Source organism: Rousettus aegyptiacus, unplaced genomic scaffold (assembly GCF_014176215.1).
Source record: "Rousettus aegyptiacus isolate mRouAeg1 unplaced genomic scaffold, mRouAeg1.p scaffold_m13_p_4, whole genome shotgun sequence".
Lineage (NCBI taxonomy): Eukaryota > Metazoa > Chordata > Mammalia > Chiroptera > Pteropodidae > Rousettus > Rousettus aegyptiacus.
In genome coordinates this window covers 48,514,914-48,532,392 of record NW_023416307.1, presented here as the reverse complement: position 1 = coordinate 48,532,392, position 17,479 = coordinate 48,514,914, and the positions used below count along the sequence as shown (strand labels likewise).

The window sequence follows — 17,479 nt, the reverse complement described above, 5'->3', positions numbered from 1 at the left end:
CAAGCTATTCACTAAGGTAATTTTATAGAATTAAATTTTCAGATTTAGTTTGCCTGATTGAGGAAAATTACTTGTCTTTCAATGTTTTAGAAATTTAACATTACTGCTTATGTGTACACTGTGCATGAAAAGGGGTAGATGGAATTGTTTTCAATACTCTTTCCAGAATTTATTTATAGCAGATGAACATTTTGTTACCGCTTAACATTATAGTTGATGTTTTAGTAATGGGTATTGGGTACTTCTCATCCTTAGTCCTATATGAACTTGACAGTCCTGCCCACCTGGAAGTAAGAGATGAGAGAGCCATAGCTAGAAAATATTACGGGCCATCTCAGTACCAAGTGCTTTCTTTGCTAGTATTAATGTAAGTCATCTTACTTATTCCTCACAGGAACCCTGTGATGGAGCAAGTGTTATCCATACTTACAGGTCAAGAGAGGGGCTCAGAAATTAAATATTTCCTCAGTTATAGCTAGAAAGTGGTAGAGTTAAGGTCAAACTCAAGGTCTGTTTACTCTGCTAAAATTCTCAATTTAAAAACTGAGGGAAGTTTATTAAAAAGTGATAGGGGCTTATTGAGTTTCTTCTAATTTTTTAACTAATTGGAATGTGACTAAAGAGAAAAAAATTCTTAATGCCCTTCAACCTGTTCTATATATCTTACCTTAATATTTTTGGATCTTTTGCTATATGCTTTATTTCTATTAATGTTATGATAGTGATTCAAGGCAATTGAGGTAAAATTGATTTCTTTTGGGTAATGGGTATTGTGTTTAGTAATGTAAATTTTTCTATGTGTTTTAGTGCTTGTAATACAACAGGAAACCTATACTGGAATTCTTCACACTTGTACAATCAAACTGAACGTGATCCACATAATATACAAAATTATGAAAATACCACAGTATTTTTTATCTCCAGTTTTCAGTACCTCATAGTGGCAATTGCCTTTTCAAAAGGAAAACCCTTCAGGCAACCTTGCTACAAGAATTGTAAGTTTGACATTTATTGCGATTTCCATCTATTCCTTTTCTTCTTTAAAAAATGGTGTAAGAAGAATAGAGTTAAAACTGTCTTTTCAAAGTAAAGTAAATCTTCACAACTAGAATAAACTTAGTGATTTATATGTTTACTGTCTTGTTTTATTCTCATGGTAGCTGCCACCCTGAGTTTAAAATTAAAGCCACCAGTTCTAAACATTCTTGGTTCTCACCTCCTGTTACTTCTGGCTCCAGCTTTCATTTTGGCAACCCATTGCAGAGAAAGCTGGAAATAGAAGCAGGAACAGAGGTTCCTCAATTGGAATAGTGGGTATTAGACTTCCTTTCTGGGTGGTCTGCACAGCACTAGCTGTCCTTCATTTTTGACACTGCTACAGCCAGTAGCAGTGGAATCCTTTACCTGGAATCCTTCACTTCTGTCACCTTTGTGTCTTGCAGCAGGGGCCAGGAGAATAGAGACTTATGCCTGTGTAGACTGATCAGAGTTAGGGTTTATGGATAAAAGCTAGTTACTATACATAAATTGCAATGTTTTTAAATAGTTGAGAATATACTAATTAATAACTTGATTTTTTTCATGTGGAACTTTAGACTTGCAGTATCTCGAAGTGAATAATAGTTATTCATTTGCTGTAGTTATAAAGATATGTCAGTGTTCTGGTAGACAAAATGTCAGGTTACAGATTTTGGCATGTCAAAGGAATAACAACTGCTAGAATCTCTGTTTCCAGTTAGAGTTTACAAAGCATTTTCACATACATTATCTTATTTTTCTACTCAATGTGGTTTGGAGGACAGGCTTTATTGCTTCATATTTTGGACATGTAAGACTGTTCAAATATAAGTCTCAGTAATATCTAAATCATTCCTTTTTTTTCCTTTAAGAACTGATATTACTTCTCTAACAAATAGAAACTATTTTACTGAGAATCATATTAGAACCATGCTGTGGGACAAAAAGTTTATCACTATACTTCTAAGAGCATTTCCTTTAATAAGTAAAGTTACTTTATTATAAGGTGAACTTAATAGTTAATGTTAATAACAATAATACATGTTTTCTTTTTAGTTCGATATTTTTAAATTTCAAGGAAATATTGGGCATGCCCAAGAATAACTAAAACATCCATCAAAGAACAATGCTTCTTTCTATAAAGACAACTGGTGTTCAGACTAGTTGGTGAGCAAGATACCCCCATCAGGAAAGTTAATTTTTGAAATGTAGATAAATCCAGCCTATCCATACTCCTCCAATTAATTAAAAAAAGAGAGGGAGAGAGAAGGAGAGAGATTATTTGTTGCCTATTTTTAAAATACATCTTTTATATTATTTGGAAAACTTAAAAAAAATGAAAGGCTTAGTTTGTATTGCCATTTAATTTCAAATTGACGTCAAATAATAAACTTAATTGTTGACCACTGAATTATTTTTTTTAAATGTGTATTAAAAAATATATTTTAGCAGGAATATAGCCACATAACGTTTGTCCTTATTTTTGAAGCATCTTGTGCATTTCTGTCAGTGGATAAACAGAAGTGCATGTTGTTACAGAATATACCTCTCGAAAAATACAGTGGGAACAATAAAGGCAACAGATACGTATTTTACTAATTTTCACATCTTGTCTGTCACTGGAGCCCCCTAATCTTTGAATATAGTTGTTACTGATAAGTAAAGAAAAAAAAGTAAAAAAGAAAATAAGAAATGACAGATAAAGTGTAACTATATAAAGTAATATACAATTAAAGTATAAATATAGAGGGAAATGAAAGGGAGAAAGATGAAGGCTTTACTAGAGCTGACAGCTTTTAATTTTCTCTTATAAACAGTTCACAGTTCTTTACCAGGATCTTTGTACTTGCCATTCTCTGTATCTAAATAGTGTGTAATATATTAACTCTGTTTTGAAATCACTTTTAAAAATTAATCTTAATCTTAAGCATTTAAGACATTCTCTCCAGAGTATTTTGCTTTCTTACTGGTTCAGTTTGATTCTAAAATAAAACATAGTTTCAGTCTGTGGTTTACCCATTTTCAACTTGAGCTTAGCTCAGTTATATTTTCTTGTTTGACTATGCTATCATTTTAAGGGACATGATGATGTGGACTAAACTCTTACACTCTCATTTAACTAAATGTGATTTTGGCTTCAATTTTTGCTAGTTTCTTACTTGATTCCTACAATTTACTGCTTGTGAAATCCATGTCCTTTCTCATTCTATGAAGGCATTATTACTGAACTACCAGTATCTTTCATATTCTTGGCTTGTGCATCTTTCTGTTTATCTGCCTTGCCTGAGTTGATTGGAGCAGATACCTAGAGGCCTTGAAGGATAAGGTGGCCTTCTAAGGACAAGTACTGAGTAAGGAAGTGGGGATAGGAATAAAAAGACTTGAAATTTGTGGTTATAGGTCAGAATGTCCCAGTTAGTGTTTTTGAGGAAGGAACAAGAGAGATGTATATCAGAGCCATAGATTGAGCATTTTGGGCTTTTGACTCTTAAGGTTTTATTTTTGAGTCGCTTACTATAGTAGGGGAATATGAAAGAAATCCTTTAGTATGCCTGATTTTAGTTCCATATTCCATCAAAAAGATCTAGGATCGTTAACAAATATGTGATGCCATAAGCTGGGACATATTTAATAATAACTTGAATTTACATATTAGTTTACATTTTAAGTTTTTAAATCTACTCTTTCCTGTGGGATCCTTATCATAGCCTCATTTTATATAGTTAAAATAATTTTACTTTGAATGACTTGCTTGTGTTCACATAGCTTTGTGGCAGAATCTAAAACAGAATCTAAATCTTTAAGGAGCATTCTCCTCTGGCCCCTAATCACCACCAACACAAAATTTGTTTTGATAGCTATCTTCTGTGAGGATTATTACTTGTACTTCGATAGGATTGCTAAGAAATCACTGACAATGCCAGGAAAAACCTAGAGCAGAGAGCATAGTCCACAAGAAACTTTACGTCTCTTAATGAATACCTGAATACATTTTTGGTTGAAATTTTATTGGTCTTTTCATTTGGGTGGTTATATAAATCTGCCAGCCATACACCTCCCCTGTCAAATTCCATTGAATAGTGCCTCTTTTTCTCCAATAGCTAAACAAAGGAAAGATTCAATTATTTTTTTCCTTCACGTGGAGATATTGGCAGAGTTTAGAGATGTGATCAAAAGGGGCGGCTCTGGGAAAAAGACTGATGAAGATTTGAGAAACACTGTTGAGGTAGATGTCAGAAGTTTCTGAGCTCTAGTAAATTTTTTTCTTCTGGCAATATGTCAGGAAATAGATTGCAAATCTTTTTTTTACCTTCAGTTGTGAAAATGCAATAGGATTTGAAAAACATTCAATACGGGCTGTTACTTTATTAAAACAAAACCTTTCTGTTTCCATATCTTTCTTTGATATTTGTATTCAGACCATTTTGTTGTTGTTGTTCTTTTTCTAACTTTGATTTTTTTTGTTTGTGTGTTTGTATACTTCTAACTAGCACTTTCCAAACACTTTTTCTTTAATTGACATAATAACTACTTGACTATGTAACTTAGATATTATAAAACAATATGTATGTGTGTATATTTATATATAAAACAATGTTTTTATAGAATAACATAGTTTTGAACTGACATATTGACAAAGTTTATATTTACAGATGACCCCCACATTTAATAATAGTATCAAGACCCCTCATTTATGGTCCATAAAACAGGATATTAACTCCTTTATCCAGTCCGAAGGCTTTATGATAAAGTTTTGGTTATGTGTGTTCTTAGCAAAGTTTAAGTTTGAAGCCGACCTCAAGTAGGAACTTGTAAGTAGATATTCAGACCAAAGAAAAAAAGGAAAAAAAGTTGAGGGCTATCAGTAAAATTGGGACATTGCTGAGACTTTCTTATGACTCATCGTATAAGGGAACGCTTGTATATGTGCATGTGCATACATTTATGCACATAGTTAACAAAGTGGCCATGAGCCGGGAGTTTTATTTTTGGAGTTGAGAAAGTGATACACAGTACTGCTGGATGGAACTTACCATTTCTAGCTGCCATAGCAACCCATAGGGGTAGCTCACATTTAAAATAAAAAATCAGCTCAGTTTCTAGGTTTTAGCTAACATTTTCTAAAATGGAAATATTTAAACAGAGGAAATCAGTGAAAAAAGTGGGATTCACTGAGAAATATATGTACATTCAACTTAGAATACCTCTATTTAGGATTACAACATACCTAATAGTGATAATAGATGTTATTCAGCATTTTTACAATCAATATTGTCATTGCATGTATGTTTAAATGATAATCTCATTTTGCCATACATACTTTAGTCTCCTATTTATGAATTATATATTGGCTTGATTGTCTTGCAAAGTAGCTATCTCTCTGGAAGAAATATAAACAAATGTTTGTAAAGGTCCCTCTCTTATTTTTATGGATGCTGTTTATTTTCACATCACATAAATGAATTCTTTGGGCCTGAATGATGTATCATACTCTAGGAAATAACATGGAACGCATACTTTATATACTTCATTAACCTAAATAGAAGCTTTCAATATTCAAAACCAAATTTAGGATTGACAGTATACTAATTGTTATATGCCTTTTAATTTGAAGGAACTTCCTAATTTAATTGTTTTACTTTCTTTTTCAGATCTTTTTGTTATGTCTGTGATTATTTTGTATGTTTTCATATTGTTCATCATGTTGTATCCAGTTGCCTCTGTTGACCAGGTTCTTCAGGTAAGGCTTAAGCACATCAATTATTATTGGTTGTCCGAGGAGTGGTGATATCTGGGACAGAAACTGAAAATGACATGTTAGTATTATATGAAACTTACACAGCCAGGTGAGATTTCTGGATGTTTGCCAGGGCTCAAGATCTATCCCTCTGCTCTCATGTTTCTGGGTAGAGAGACTCAGCTCTCTCTGTTTCTTTTTTCTATGCTCTTCTTTCTGAATTTTCTAAGATGCAGTTACATTAACCCAAAGATGCCCCTCAAAAACATAAAGAACATAAAACAGCAGCTTGATTTACGCTACCTGCTATTTTATTTTATTTTTTCCTATTTCTTCAGTCTTTGCTTCTGGTTCCATTTCCCTTTGTTTATAAAAAAAAAATGTCCCTTGGTCTTTAAAAATAAAAAATTTGATCTTATTATTTGATCTGTCTTTTAGTAGTCTGCTTATGCTGCTTCATCCTCACTCTCCATTGAGTTCTCCATATTTTTTTAAAAGCTTTATGGATGATGACATACTTGTTTTATAGCAAAGAGTATGCACACATATTTAAGTTAAGCATAATAGTAATACAATAACATCATGTGCCTTTCTTCAAGCACCTTGAGGGGACCACTATTCTAATTTTTTACCTCATTGTCTTACCTTTCATTATGTATTTATATATGTATGAAGTGATAAAAAATAGTTTTGCTTGCTTTTGAACTTTATGAAAATAGTATCTTGCTATCCGTATTTTTCTGACTTGCATTTTCCCCATCAGCGTTCTTTCTAAGATTCATCCATGTTGATAGTAACATGCATTTCATTTTCACTGTTACATAGTATTCCATTATAGAATCATGCTATAATTTACTTCTCTATTCTTCATTGATACATAATTGGATTATTTATCATCTTTTCCTGTATTAACAGTGCTGTTATGAACATTCTTGTACATGTCTCTTAGTATATGGGAATGAGTAATGGTGAACCAGAGAGTGGGGATGGGGGTGGTGCATCCCAGCTTTAAGCAACAAGGGAGTGGTACATTGCTGTAGAGAATTTAAATAACAGCAGTAAAGCCCGCTAAAAGTATGTCTGCTCTGAAATATCTCCAGGTGCTGGGAATTCTAAATAATGTCAGTGATAAAATACTACTACTACTACCACCCGGTTTACCTTGGTATACCGCTAGCAGCAAAGGGATTCTCCAGCATGTTCTAGTATAAATTTGAGAACGTACACTTCAACTTTCTCAGATGTGCCAGGTTATTTTCCAAAGTGATTGTAAGTTTATACTTTCATTAGTGTATGAGATCCATTGTTACACATCATTGCTAACACTTGTCTAGTGGGTATAAGATATTACATGATGAGTTTTAAGTTGCAAATTATATTAATTTTAAATTGCTAATGGGGTTGAGCATTTTTCATGTTTATTAGCCATTTTTATTTCCTCTGTGTATTTCCTATTCATGTTTTTGCCCCTTTTGTCTGTTAGGGTTTTGTCTTTTTCTCATTTGTAGGAGGTCCTAATGTATTTGACTATGTATGTGAAACATATTCTTTCAGTTTCTGGCTTGTTCTTTGCTTTGTTTATAATATCTTTCTTTAAAATAAATTTATAATTTCACGGTAGTCAAGCTTAACATTTTTTTTATATGTTCTGTGCTTTCTATGTCTTAGTTTGGCAGACTTGTCTGTCTCAGGTTATAAAGAGACTCATAGTCTTAAATCCATCTGGAATTAATATTGTATATAGCTTTTGAGATGGATGTCGGATTTCTTTGTTTTCCTCATGAATACGCATTCAGTTCAGCATTATTTACTGACGTCTCATCTTTTCCCTCTGATCCTTCAGTAATATCTCTGTGCTCTCAGTTTTACACATATACGACCATCCATCTACTAGGGGCACTATGTTTTCTTCTTTAGTCTTCTTTGTCTTTCTCTATGCCAGTGCCACATTGTCCAGGTTACTGAAATCTTGGTATGTGGTTGGACAGGACCCCTCTCCTCACCTCACATAGTAGTTCACCATGATTGTTTTTGGATGTTCTTGAACTTTTCTTTCTTCATATATAGTATTTTAAGTTTAGCTTGTCAAGTTCCAGGAAAAGCCCTCTTGGAATTTTTATTAGGATTACACTGGGTTTATGAATACATCTGAGAGAGAGATGATTTAGTCTCTTTCTGTGAATTATACTCTTTCCATTTTTTAGGTCTTCTTGACTATAATAAAGTCTGGCAGTTTTCTTTCTGAAAGTCTTTATATAAATTTTTGTTAGATATGTTCCTTGAGTATTATATTTTTTGTTCCTGTGATGATAAGTATCTGTTTAAAATTACATTTTCTAAGTTGCTTATGCTGGTGTAAACTTTATAGTTATCTTGGATATTCATCTCGTATACAGCAGCCTTGTCAAAGTTTATTCTTAAAATTTTTAGATTCTCTAGGGTTTTCTGTTTTGGACAGTTATCAATGAATAACAAAAGTTTCTGACATTTCCGTACTTATGCCTTGTATGTATTTTTCATGTCTGTTAACCATATTAATGTTGGTTGTCATGGCTGTGATATTCTTGTCTTGTTCCTGACTCTGAAAGGTGTGTCCCTACTATTTCACTGTTGGATATATGGTGGGCTGTAGGTTTCTGGTACATACTGTCTATCAGGTTGAGGAATCTTTTCTTCTATAGTGTTGTTAACATAAACAGATCTTTAATTTGATCTAATGCTTTTTGTACAGCTGTTGAAATGGTTACACAGTTTTTCTCCCTGGAGAATGTGGTAAATTAGAGTTGACTGGTATTCAAATATTGAACTAATACTGCTTTCATAGAATAAATTTAACTTGCAATGATGCATTCTTTTTTATATCCTCTAGATTTGGTTTGCTATGGGTTTATTTTTAGGATTTTTGCTTCTGGTTCCATGAGCGAGATCAGACTTCATTTTCCTTTTATCTATGTAACTGAGAAGTTTTCATAGCAAAGTTACATGAGCTTTATAGAATGCATACTCAACTTCAGGGACTTACCTGTTTTTTAATCCTGTTTGAATGGGTATTTAGGTTGTTTCCAGTATTTTGCTATTCTAAAAAATGCTGTATTGCAAATCTTTGCACACTTGAAGAAGGATAAATATATATTTAGAAGTTTAAATGTGCAGATGTAGAATTGCTTAGTCAAAGGGTATCTAGAATTTTAATTTTTGTAAATACTGTGTCATCGAACTTTGAAGAGCTTGACGGTTTATAATCTTACAAGAGGAGTATGAGTGTGTCTGTTTCCCCACATGCTTCATTGAGGGATTTAAATAAACACTTTACACAGAAGAAACCAAAACATATATTTCTCTCTTGACATACATGCATGTCTTCACAGCCAAATTATTTTTGAAAGAATACTGTATTCAGTTCACCTCCCACACACTTATCAGCTAGTCTGAATTCTACACCTGCCAGTGTAATGAAACGGCCCCCTGCCAAGAAATTAACAACCTTCTTATAAAATCCAATGAACTTGTCTCCTTTAAATTTTTTTTTTCAATCTTTCTTGGCTCCTTAGCAATGTTTGACAAATTAGCCATGCCATCATTCTTGAGCTATTTCCCCTGGGATTTGGTGATGCTTTGCTCTCTTGTGATTTATTTCTTCCTTCTGTGACTTCTCATTCTCATTCTCCATTGTGGTTCCAAACCCTCTACCTGTTCCTTAAATGTTAGTGTCCCATACCTTTCTGTAATTATCCTTCATCTTACTGTATACAATCTGGTGATCTCATCTTAAGCCATGACTTCACTCATAGTTGCTATCGACATGTAGAAGATGCCCAACTTTACACTCTTAGCCTAGCTCTCACAATTGAGCTTTAGATCTGAATATCCACTGCCATAATACATATTATCTGCATGGTTCACCCATCAGTTTCCTCCTTCAACATTTTTAAAACTAAGCTCACCAGTTCTCTTTCAACCCTGCGTTGTCTGTTTCTTGGTATGATATCCAAGTCAGAAGTGTATATGTATGTCTTTTTCTATTTCTTCTCTTTTTATAGCCGGTCTTTGGCTAGAGTCTCTGTTTTATTATTCTGAATATCTCTTTTTACTCCAATCTTATTTGTCACCTAAAAGGAAACTATTGTTTCTTCTATTTAGAACACTTCTGACACCAAGTGTGTGGGAGTGGCTCCCACATCAAACAATTTTCCAACTCTCTGACACCAACTCGATATCTTGAAATTCAGTTCTGACATTAACTACCTGGAGTTAGTGTTGACTCTGTAGGTTAAGGACTCAGTTCCACAAGACTGTCCCACAACTTCAGACACCGATTGCAAGCCCCAAGTCATCACCTGTACTTGTGACCAGCTATAAATTGGTTTCCACAACCCCTTTCTTAGGTTTGATAATTGCTTTAATGGCTCAGAGAACTCAAGGAAACACTTATGTTTATTGTTTTATTATAAAGAATGTGATAAAGGTGCAGACAATGAGGTACATAGGCTGAGATCTGGAAGGGTCCTGAGCATAGGAGCTTCTGTCCCTGTGTAGTTGGGTTGCACCAACTCCCAGCTCATAAATGCGTAGACCAACAGGGAAGCCCTCCAAACCCTATAGTTTAGAAGTTTTTAATGGTGGCTTTAACACATAGGCATGCTCAATTACTAACTCAATCTCCAGCCTTTCTCCCCTCCCTGGAGGATGGGGGAGTGGAGCTAAAAGTTCCTAGCTTCTAATCATGACCTAGTCTTTCTGGTGAGCAGTCCCCATCCTGAAGTTACCCAAGAATCCACCAAGAGTAGCCTCATTGGAACAAAAACCATTCCTGATACCAGAAATTTCAAAGGATTTAAAAGCTATGTGTAAGATACTCCTGTCACCTCCATCACCCAGGAGATTATAAGAATTTTAGGAGCTTTGTGTCAGGAACCAGGGACAGAGACCAAATATGTACTGTGCCACTCACCACTATAGTTTAGTCTATCATTGTCCTTTGCTTGGATCACTATAGCAGTCTTCGCCTCTCAGATTCTCCTTGCTGGAGTCACAGGTGTTTTTCTAAAATATTAGCTCATATTACTCCTTGGCACTTAGCACAGTATCTTTAGGTACTTAGTAAACATTTGCTGACTAAAAGGATGAATACGTGAATGGGATTTTTTTCTTTAGGTTTTAGAAATTAGTCACAGATTTTAAAGCAGAAACTTAGATTGTATTTCTTAAGTTGATTTGTATAGTTCTTTTATGAATTTGTCTTTGTAACAATATAGTGTTTTGAGTAACATCAATATTTGCCTCATTGTTTAAAGACAGGATTTTATTTATAAAATAAGGACTTGTTAGAAATGTATGATCTAGTAGAGCATGGGCTATTGAATCTGAGTGAACAGGATTTGGCTCTAAGTTAAACCACTTTAATATTTTTTTAACTTTAAGCTACTTATACTTTGAGTTTTATTTTCGAAAAAGTAGATTTAATACCTGCCTTGTGGTACTACTGAAGATTGAATAGGTAATCTATGTGAAGGTGCTTGATATACAAGAAGAATGCAGCAAATTTGGAAGTTATAATGCTATAAATATCAATTAGATAATACAATTTTAACTCGAAAATTTTTGTCTTACAGATAGTGTGTGTACCATATCAGTGGCGCATAACTATGCTCATCATTGTTCTTGTCAATGCCCTTGTATCTATCATGGTGGAGGTAAGCACTTCAGATAAGTAAATGGCTGCCTTGTTGCTTTGGGATTTTTAGTGATTTAATGATAATGGAGGAAGAGGACAGTTAACATTATGGAAGCCCACAAAGTTTCAGTTTCATTTTAGTTAAATTAATTTATCCTTTTCTTCTGACATTTTTCATTAATTGATAGTAGTCATAATAAGGAATATGATTGAACTGCACTCATATACCTAGGAGAAATAAACAGTGAGATAGAAAAAATTAGTGATTGATAGAAAAGAGAGAAGATTGGTGCTCAGGCAGCCCATAAACTAGTAAACCAGTAATCATGAAATCACAGTGGGAGGGTACCACCCAAGTCCTGTGATACATAGTAAAATCTCTCATTTAAGAAAGGGAAGGGAGGGGGGCTTCCTCTATGGAATGTAGTAAATATTAATAATAGAATATTTGAGAGTAGAAGATAATGACAATTATGAACTTATCCAGTGTTAGCATTGATTACTGGAACTTCCTCCTTGATATTTGCTTCTAAGTTCTCTCTAGAAGTCTTCAGTGCTTTTTAATCCATGCACATTGTATAATTACTCTCTGTTTAGGAGTGCCTTTAGGTCAGCTTCTATAAAAGTAGCTACTAAGTTCTCATGTGCTGCTAGTTAGTATAATCTTGTCTTTTCTCAGAACTGCTGTAATTCACTCCTGTAGTAGCAATATATGAAATGGAAGGAGATGCAGTTGTGATTTTTAAGTTAAGGGTTTCATAGGGCAGGATTTTACATTAAAATTAGGTAATCTGTGAAATACATACTTTAGTGATAATAGTTCTAGACTTGGAAATTATGCTTAATATATTATCTTTCTAAAAGATGACTTAGTATTGAAATTTGGGCCATAATGGGCAGCATGGATATTATGGTACTCGTACTGATGTTTTTAAGTCGCCCAGTGGAATATATTTGTGCTATCTTATGGCCAATAAAAAGTACATCCAAAGTACTGTATTTTAAAAGCTTTCCTTTTTCTATAGTATAAGTTTGTCTTTTCACTCAAATGTTTAAGATAAAAGTTTTTTAAAAATCAGACTATAGAGAACCCTTAATCCCTCATAATTTATTATTCTTGCTCACTGTCAAAAGAATTATTTGTGTTGGACTGATGAAATCATACTGATTTATAGATATAGCTATAAATACATATAGAATTTTATATATTCAGTGGCAATAACACATTGTTAAGATTTCAGATTATAAATATTATTTTAATATGGGAAAGCCCTGAGAATTCATATAAAAGTCATATTTTGTGGAAAATTTAGAGGTCCTATTTTAGCAAGAATTTTATGATGATTTATATTTGTCACAAAAGTCCTGTTGTTATTCTTTGTCTTTTTGCAATATTAACTGAAATTCTCTATGTGAAAATCAAATCATGTTTTTCACTAATGATTCAGCATTGTGTGTTCTTTTTAAATGTGCACATTAATAAAGAATGACTTAGTCATTTTTAATTCTTAACTCACCGGACTGTCTCTCAGAACTTCTGCCTTGACATGGTCCTTTGGAAAGTTGTGTTCAGTCGAGACAGACAAGGAGAATATCGCTTCACCACCACACAGCCACTGCAGGTTGGAAATCAGCACTCTTGATTCTTCACATATACCTAGGCTCATTCAGTTGTGTAGTCTGCATTCCGTAGGGGGGCGTGATCTGTTGCGTGTTGCTTCAACCTTTCTCCTTATGCCTCGCATTTCATTTCTTGTAAGGAGTCCTAGAAAATTCATGGCAAACCTTTGTTACAGGCTTTTCAGGACTTCAGAAATTTCATAAGTCTCTTTTCCATTCCAATCCTTATCTTGTGTGTGTGTAAAGATCTTGTGCTCAGTGGTGAGAGTTAATATTTCCATTTCTGTCTGGCTTAAATTTTTTGTTTTTAGTTTTCATGAGTCTCATTAGAAGCTAAATGAGATTTATTTAAACAAAGTTATAAAATGGGAATTACTTCTTCATGGACCATAGTCCAAAGGTCAAAATTTTGAGGAATTATTCCTTATTTCCTCTTATTGAGCCTTAATTTGGGGTGGCTTTTTGGCTTTTCTCAACATATGTGTCTCATCATTCAGAAAAATCTTCAGAGTGACAGTGTTCATTTTTATACAAACCGTGACTTTGGACTTTGAAGTAGCCTATTATTTGACAGATATGCAAGCTTTGTGATAAAAAGAGGATCAGATGGAAAAGTCCTATTTCCTGGTATTAGGATATTGAAATACAGTTTTAATAGAAAATATAGGTTATTCTTATTTTTTAAATCAATGCCATTGATTACATACAACTATAGTTTTTTGAGTATAGAGAACTTGACAATACAAAGACTCACCTCCTCGTTATCTTACCCATTTGTTTGTAGGTGGGTGATAATGTTCTAAATCTTTTACTAAATATTTGTAAATCTAAACCTGTTACTCATCCTGAGCCATAGGGAAGCTTGTAGAGTTCAAGAGTATTCCCTGGCATTACTGAGTAGGGACACTCACTTATTTTTAGCCCCCCCCCCTTTTTTTTTAACCTAAGTAGCAGATTCTTGAGCTTTATTTTGGTAATGTAGCAACCTTGATACATGCCATAATATCACAGAATCCCTTTATAAGAGGTCTTGGAGAATGCCATTTCCTTTTCTAGTGCTTTATTATGAATAGTGATAGTTTTGTAAGGATGGGGCGAGTCTGGAATCAGTCAGTTTCTTTTTCTCAAAGCAGTATAATACATAGCTGTCCCTAGAGTGTATGTAACCAAAGCTGTATTAAGGGCTCAAGCGGGCTCAAGTCCTATAGCTAAATCTCCTCTGTGTCTTTATTTTTCCTTTTTGGTTACCCACTACATTACTTCAAGTGTTAAGTTTGGCTCATACCATCAGTCCTATACAAAATACTTGTATTGGCAAGGCCCAGGCCAAGGAAAACATTTACATTGAGTTTTCAGCTTTTGTAGGGAGATCTCCAACTGTTGATCTAAACAGGATTTGTAGGTTCTGAAGAGGAGTTATACCCTGATTTAGTCAAAAGTGGATATCATAAATCTTTAAAATATTTGAATTAGAACTCCCTCTTTACTTTCAACCAAAATTAAATAGCAGAAAATTCTATCATTTGCTTCATCTCTATTATCTAAAAATTTTATTAATAAGTATCTGTCCTCTTATTTTTAAGAGTTCGTGTCTGTCATGTGACAGCCTACCTCTGAAGTGTTTAGGGTTTGAGAGGTGGTAGAGAGCGCACTAGCTTAGGTTGCTGCATCATGCCCCGTGTGCTTACCAGCTCTGAGAATCATTGACCAAATAAGAATCTTAGTCTTCAGTTTCTATGGTCATGATTAAGACAGAATTTTTAAAATTATTGGCTTTAGAAAAGACAGTTGTTATAACCTCTTAGCACAGGATGATATACTTTCATCTTCTGACATTGCTGTGTATAACATGGTGTCATTGTTCATATTTGTGACCCTTCAAAAGCTAATGAGTTAGTTACATTTGGCATAACCTGGAGACATTTTTGGTTGTTGCAGTTTGGGCTAGACAGTGTTGCTACTGGCATGTAGTTGGTAATGACCAGGGATGCTACTAAATAAACATCCTACAGTAGAACACAGGACAACCCCTCACAACAGAGAATATCTAATTCAAGATGTTAGTAGTGCCAAGGCTGAAAAACCTTGCCATGAGGTGAAAAAGAAAGTAATGATGAGAGTGGCCTGCTATCCTTAGGACTTCTGTGGCTGCCATAATTCTTCCTCACCATGAACTCCTGTTCCACATGTGGCGATTCTGTGCTCTTTCTACTAGGAATCTTATGAGGTCTTCTCAGACTGCGACTCCCAACCTTCTTGATTGATGTTGGAAGAAGAAAAATCCTGTTTCTTCTTTTCCTTCCTTACCATATATAGCCAGGGACCATTGAGCAGGGTTGAAAGTTTCAAAGCTAGAGAGACCCTGGACCAGGCTCTAGGTCTTAGACAGATGAATTGGGAGGTGGAGAATCTCACTTAGAAATCTTTAGCAACCATGTCCAAAATATTTGCTCTGCAAGGTATTTTATATACACTTTCAGGATCCTTCAATCTTAAAATATTTCTACCTTTATTTTGTACATGAAAAAACAGGATTCAGTCCACCTGCCAAGGTTTTGCATCTAATTAATGGCATCATTTGGAGTTGAAGCCAAAGCCAGGGTTTCGGATTTCAAGAGGAGCATTTTCACTATGCCACATTGCCTTACATATATGGGACCAAACAGATTATAAAGTAATATAACAATCAAATGAGAGAATGGAGACAAGTATAGATAGCTTCTGTTTTCAATACCTACTTTTTATGGTAGATACTGTATGAGGCATTTTGTATAAATTCTCTCTAATTGTTACAACTTTAAGAGATAGAAATAGCTTTAGTCTCTCTCAGTTTTCACAAATGAGGAACTGGAATTCAAATTCAGGCCTTTCTGGACCCAGAGCCATAATATTTCTATACCAGAAAGCTTCCATCTGTTCTTTAAAGATGAAATAAACTTTTAAGTATCATTTAATAGTAGACATTTTAGATACTATGTTCTTTTTGGTCTACTGAACATTCATGGAGCTAATCTAATTTAGATACAGGAAGGGTTTTTTTTTTGTTTTTTGTTTTTTTTTTTTACATATAGTAATTTATTTCCCATCGTGATTGGTTTTCTTATTGCTGCCCAGTGGCCTCAGTAAATATTGACTGAATCAAGTTTAAAAGAGGTTAAGTAAACCATTTGCAATGAATCAAAGTTAAAACTTTTATGTAGCTAAATATTTTTTTCCTATAATATTAATGTATCAGATTTTCAAGCAAAGATAGTCTTCAAAACTGCTTTGAACTTCACTCGTGACCTACTGAATGAAAAATCTTCAGTGGAGGGTCCCATCATTTGTGGTTTTCTATAATGCTTTACACCTGTTCAGGAAGATCTGTGCTGCATATTTTTACTAAGAAACATTTGTGCCTGTCTTCTGTCCAGTAAACCCAGGCTGCTTAGTGGTAGATGTGGAACTAGAATCAGTATCATCATATACTTTGATCTTGCCTGAGGATTTGTGCCTGATTGTTTTTCTTTTGGGGGAAAAAATCCGGGTGTTAGCTGTAGTCTTTATGCCACTTATTATTCAAGCTTAGTTAGATAGAATGTTAATTGTGATTGTCTTTATTTGTTTAATATTCAGGATTGGTATGGAAGAAGACTTATGAAAACCATAGAACCATTGCAACATTTCCTATAAGCATGGCCTTATGTTTTATATGTTACCCATGAAAAATTTCCTAAAAGACATGACAGAGAGTAAACTGGCATTGGGGTTCTAGAAAGAACAGCTTGTAATGGTCTAAGAAGCAGGAGAATTTTAGCTGTAGATCTTGAAAGTTGTGGATTCTCTGCTGGTGTGTGGTAGCCTTTTTCCCTTCTCTGAGGGATACACTTGGTTATGTAACCAGTCCTCTCAGGAGCAAACCAAAAGCTCCAGTTGCTGTGGCTCCTGTGTTCTCCTGTTCAGGGACTTCTGCCTAGGTGTTTGGGGAGATCCAAGTGCTCATTCTAAGCCCTATAGTGCTCCCCCTTCTTCGCCTTCTCGTTGCACAGTGCCTGCCGGTCTCCTCTTGGCACCATCATCTCTCCCTTGATTTATTTTTCATTCCAGCATGCCTGTAGCATCTTTTTTCTCTCTTCTAGTAAAGTATATTGTGTTCAAGGATGTAGACACAATTATATTGTGTTTATAAACTAATAAACCTATGTTTGCCTATGGTGCATTTTTTTTGTGTATGATATTTGGAAGTGAGGGCACAGGAACAAAATAGGTCTCTAACTACAGTAGAGGGGGTATTCCTAGTGTTCTTTGCTTTTAATAGGGACATGAAAATTTTTTAAAACAATGTAAAAATAATGTAAAAATAATACTGTTCAATTTTTATTCTGATTGCAATTAAATTAGTTTTAATTTTATTGCTTGCCTCATTTTTCACAGGTAGTGAACAGTAGATT

General features: G+C 34.3%; 1 protein-coding gene across 5 annotated transcripts in view; it reads left to right on the top strand.

The window, feature by feature from the left end:
* Nucleotides 1–17,479, top strand: part of ATP13A3 (ATPase 13A3) — a 79,376-nt gene that overhangs the window by 56,529 nt on the left and 5,368 nt on the right. For 4 of the 5 annotated variants that reach the window (XM_016136360.2, XM_016136362.2, XM_016136358.2 and 1 more), the window contains 4 exons: nucleotides 808–995; nucleotides 5,670–5,758; nucleotides 11,368–11,448; nucleotides 12,962–13,051. In XM_016136360.2, coding sequence (XP_015991846.2) covers nucleotides 808–995; nucleotides 5,670–5,758; nucleotides 11,368–11,448; nucleotides 12,962–13,051 — 448 coding nt within the window. The remainder of the gene's footprint in view (nucleotides 1–807; nucleotides 996–5,669; nucleotides 5,759–11,367; nucleotides 11,449–12,961; nucleotides 13,052–17,479) is intronic. The other variant, XM_016136363.2, reaches the window with a different exon arrangement.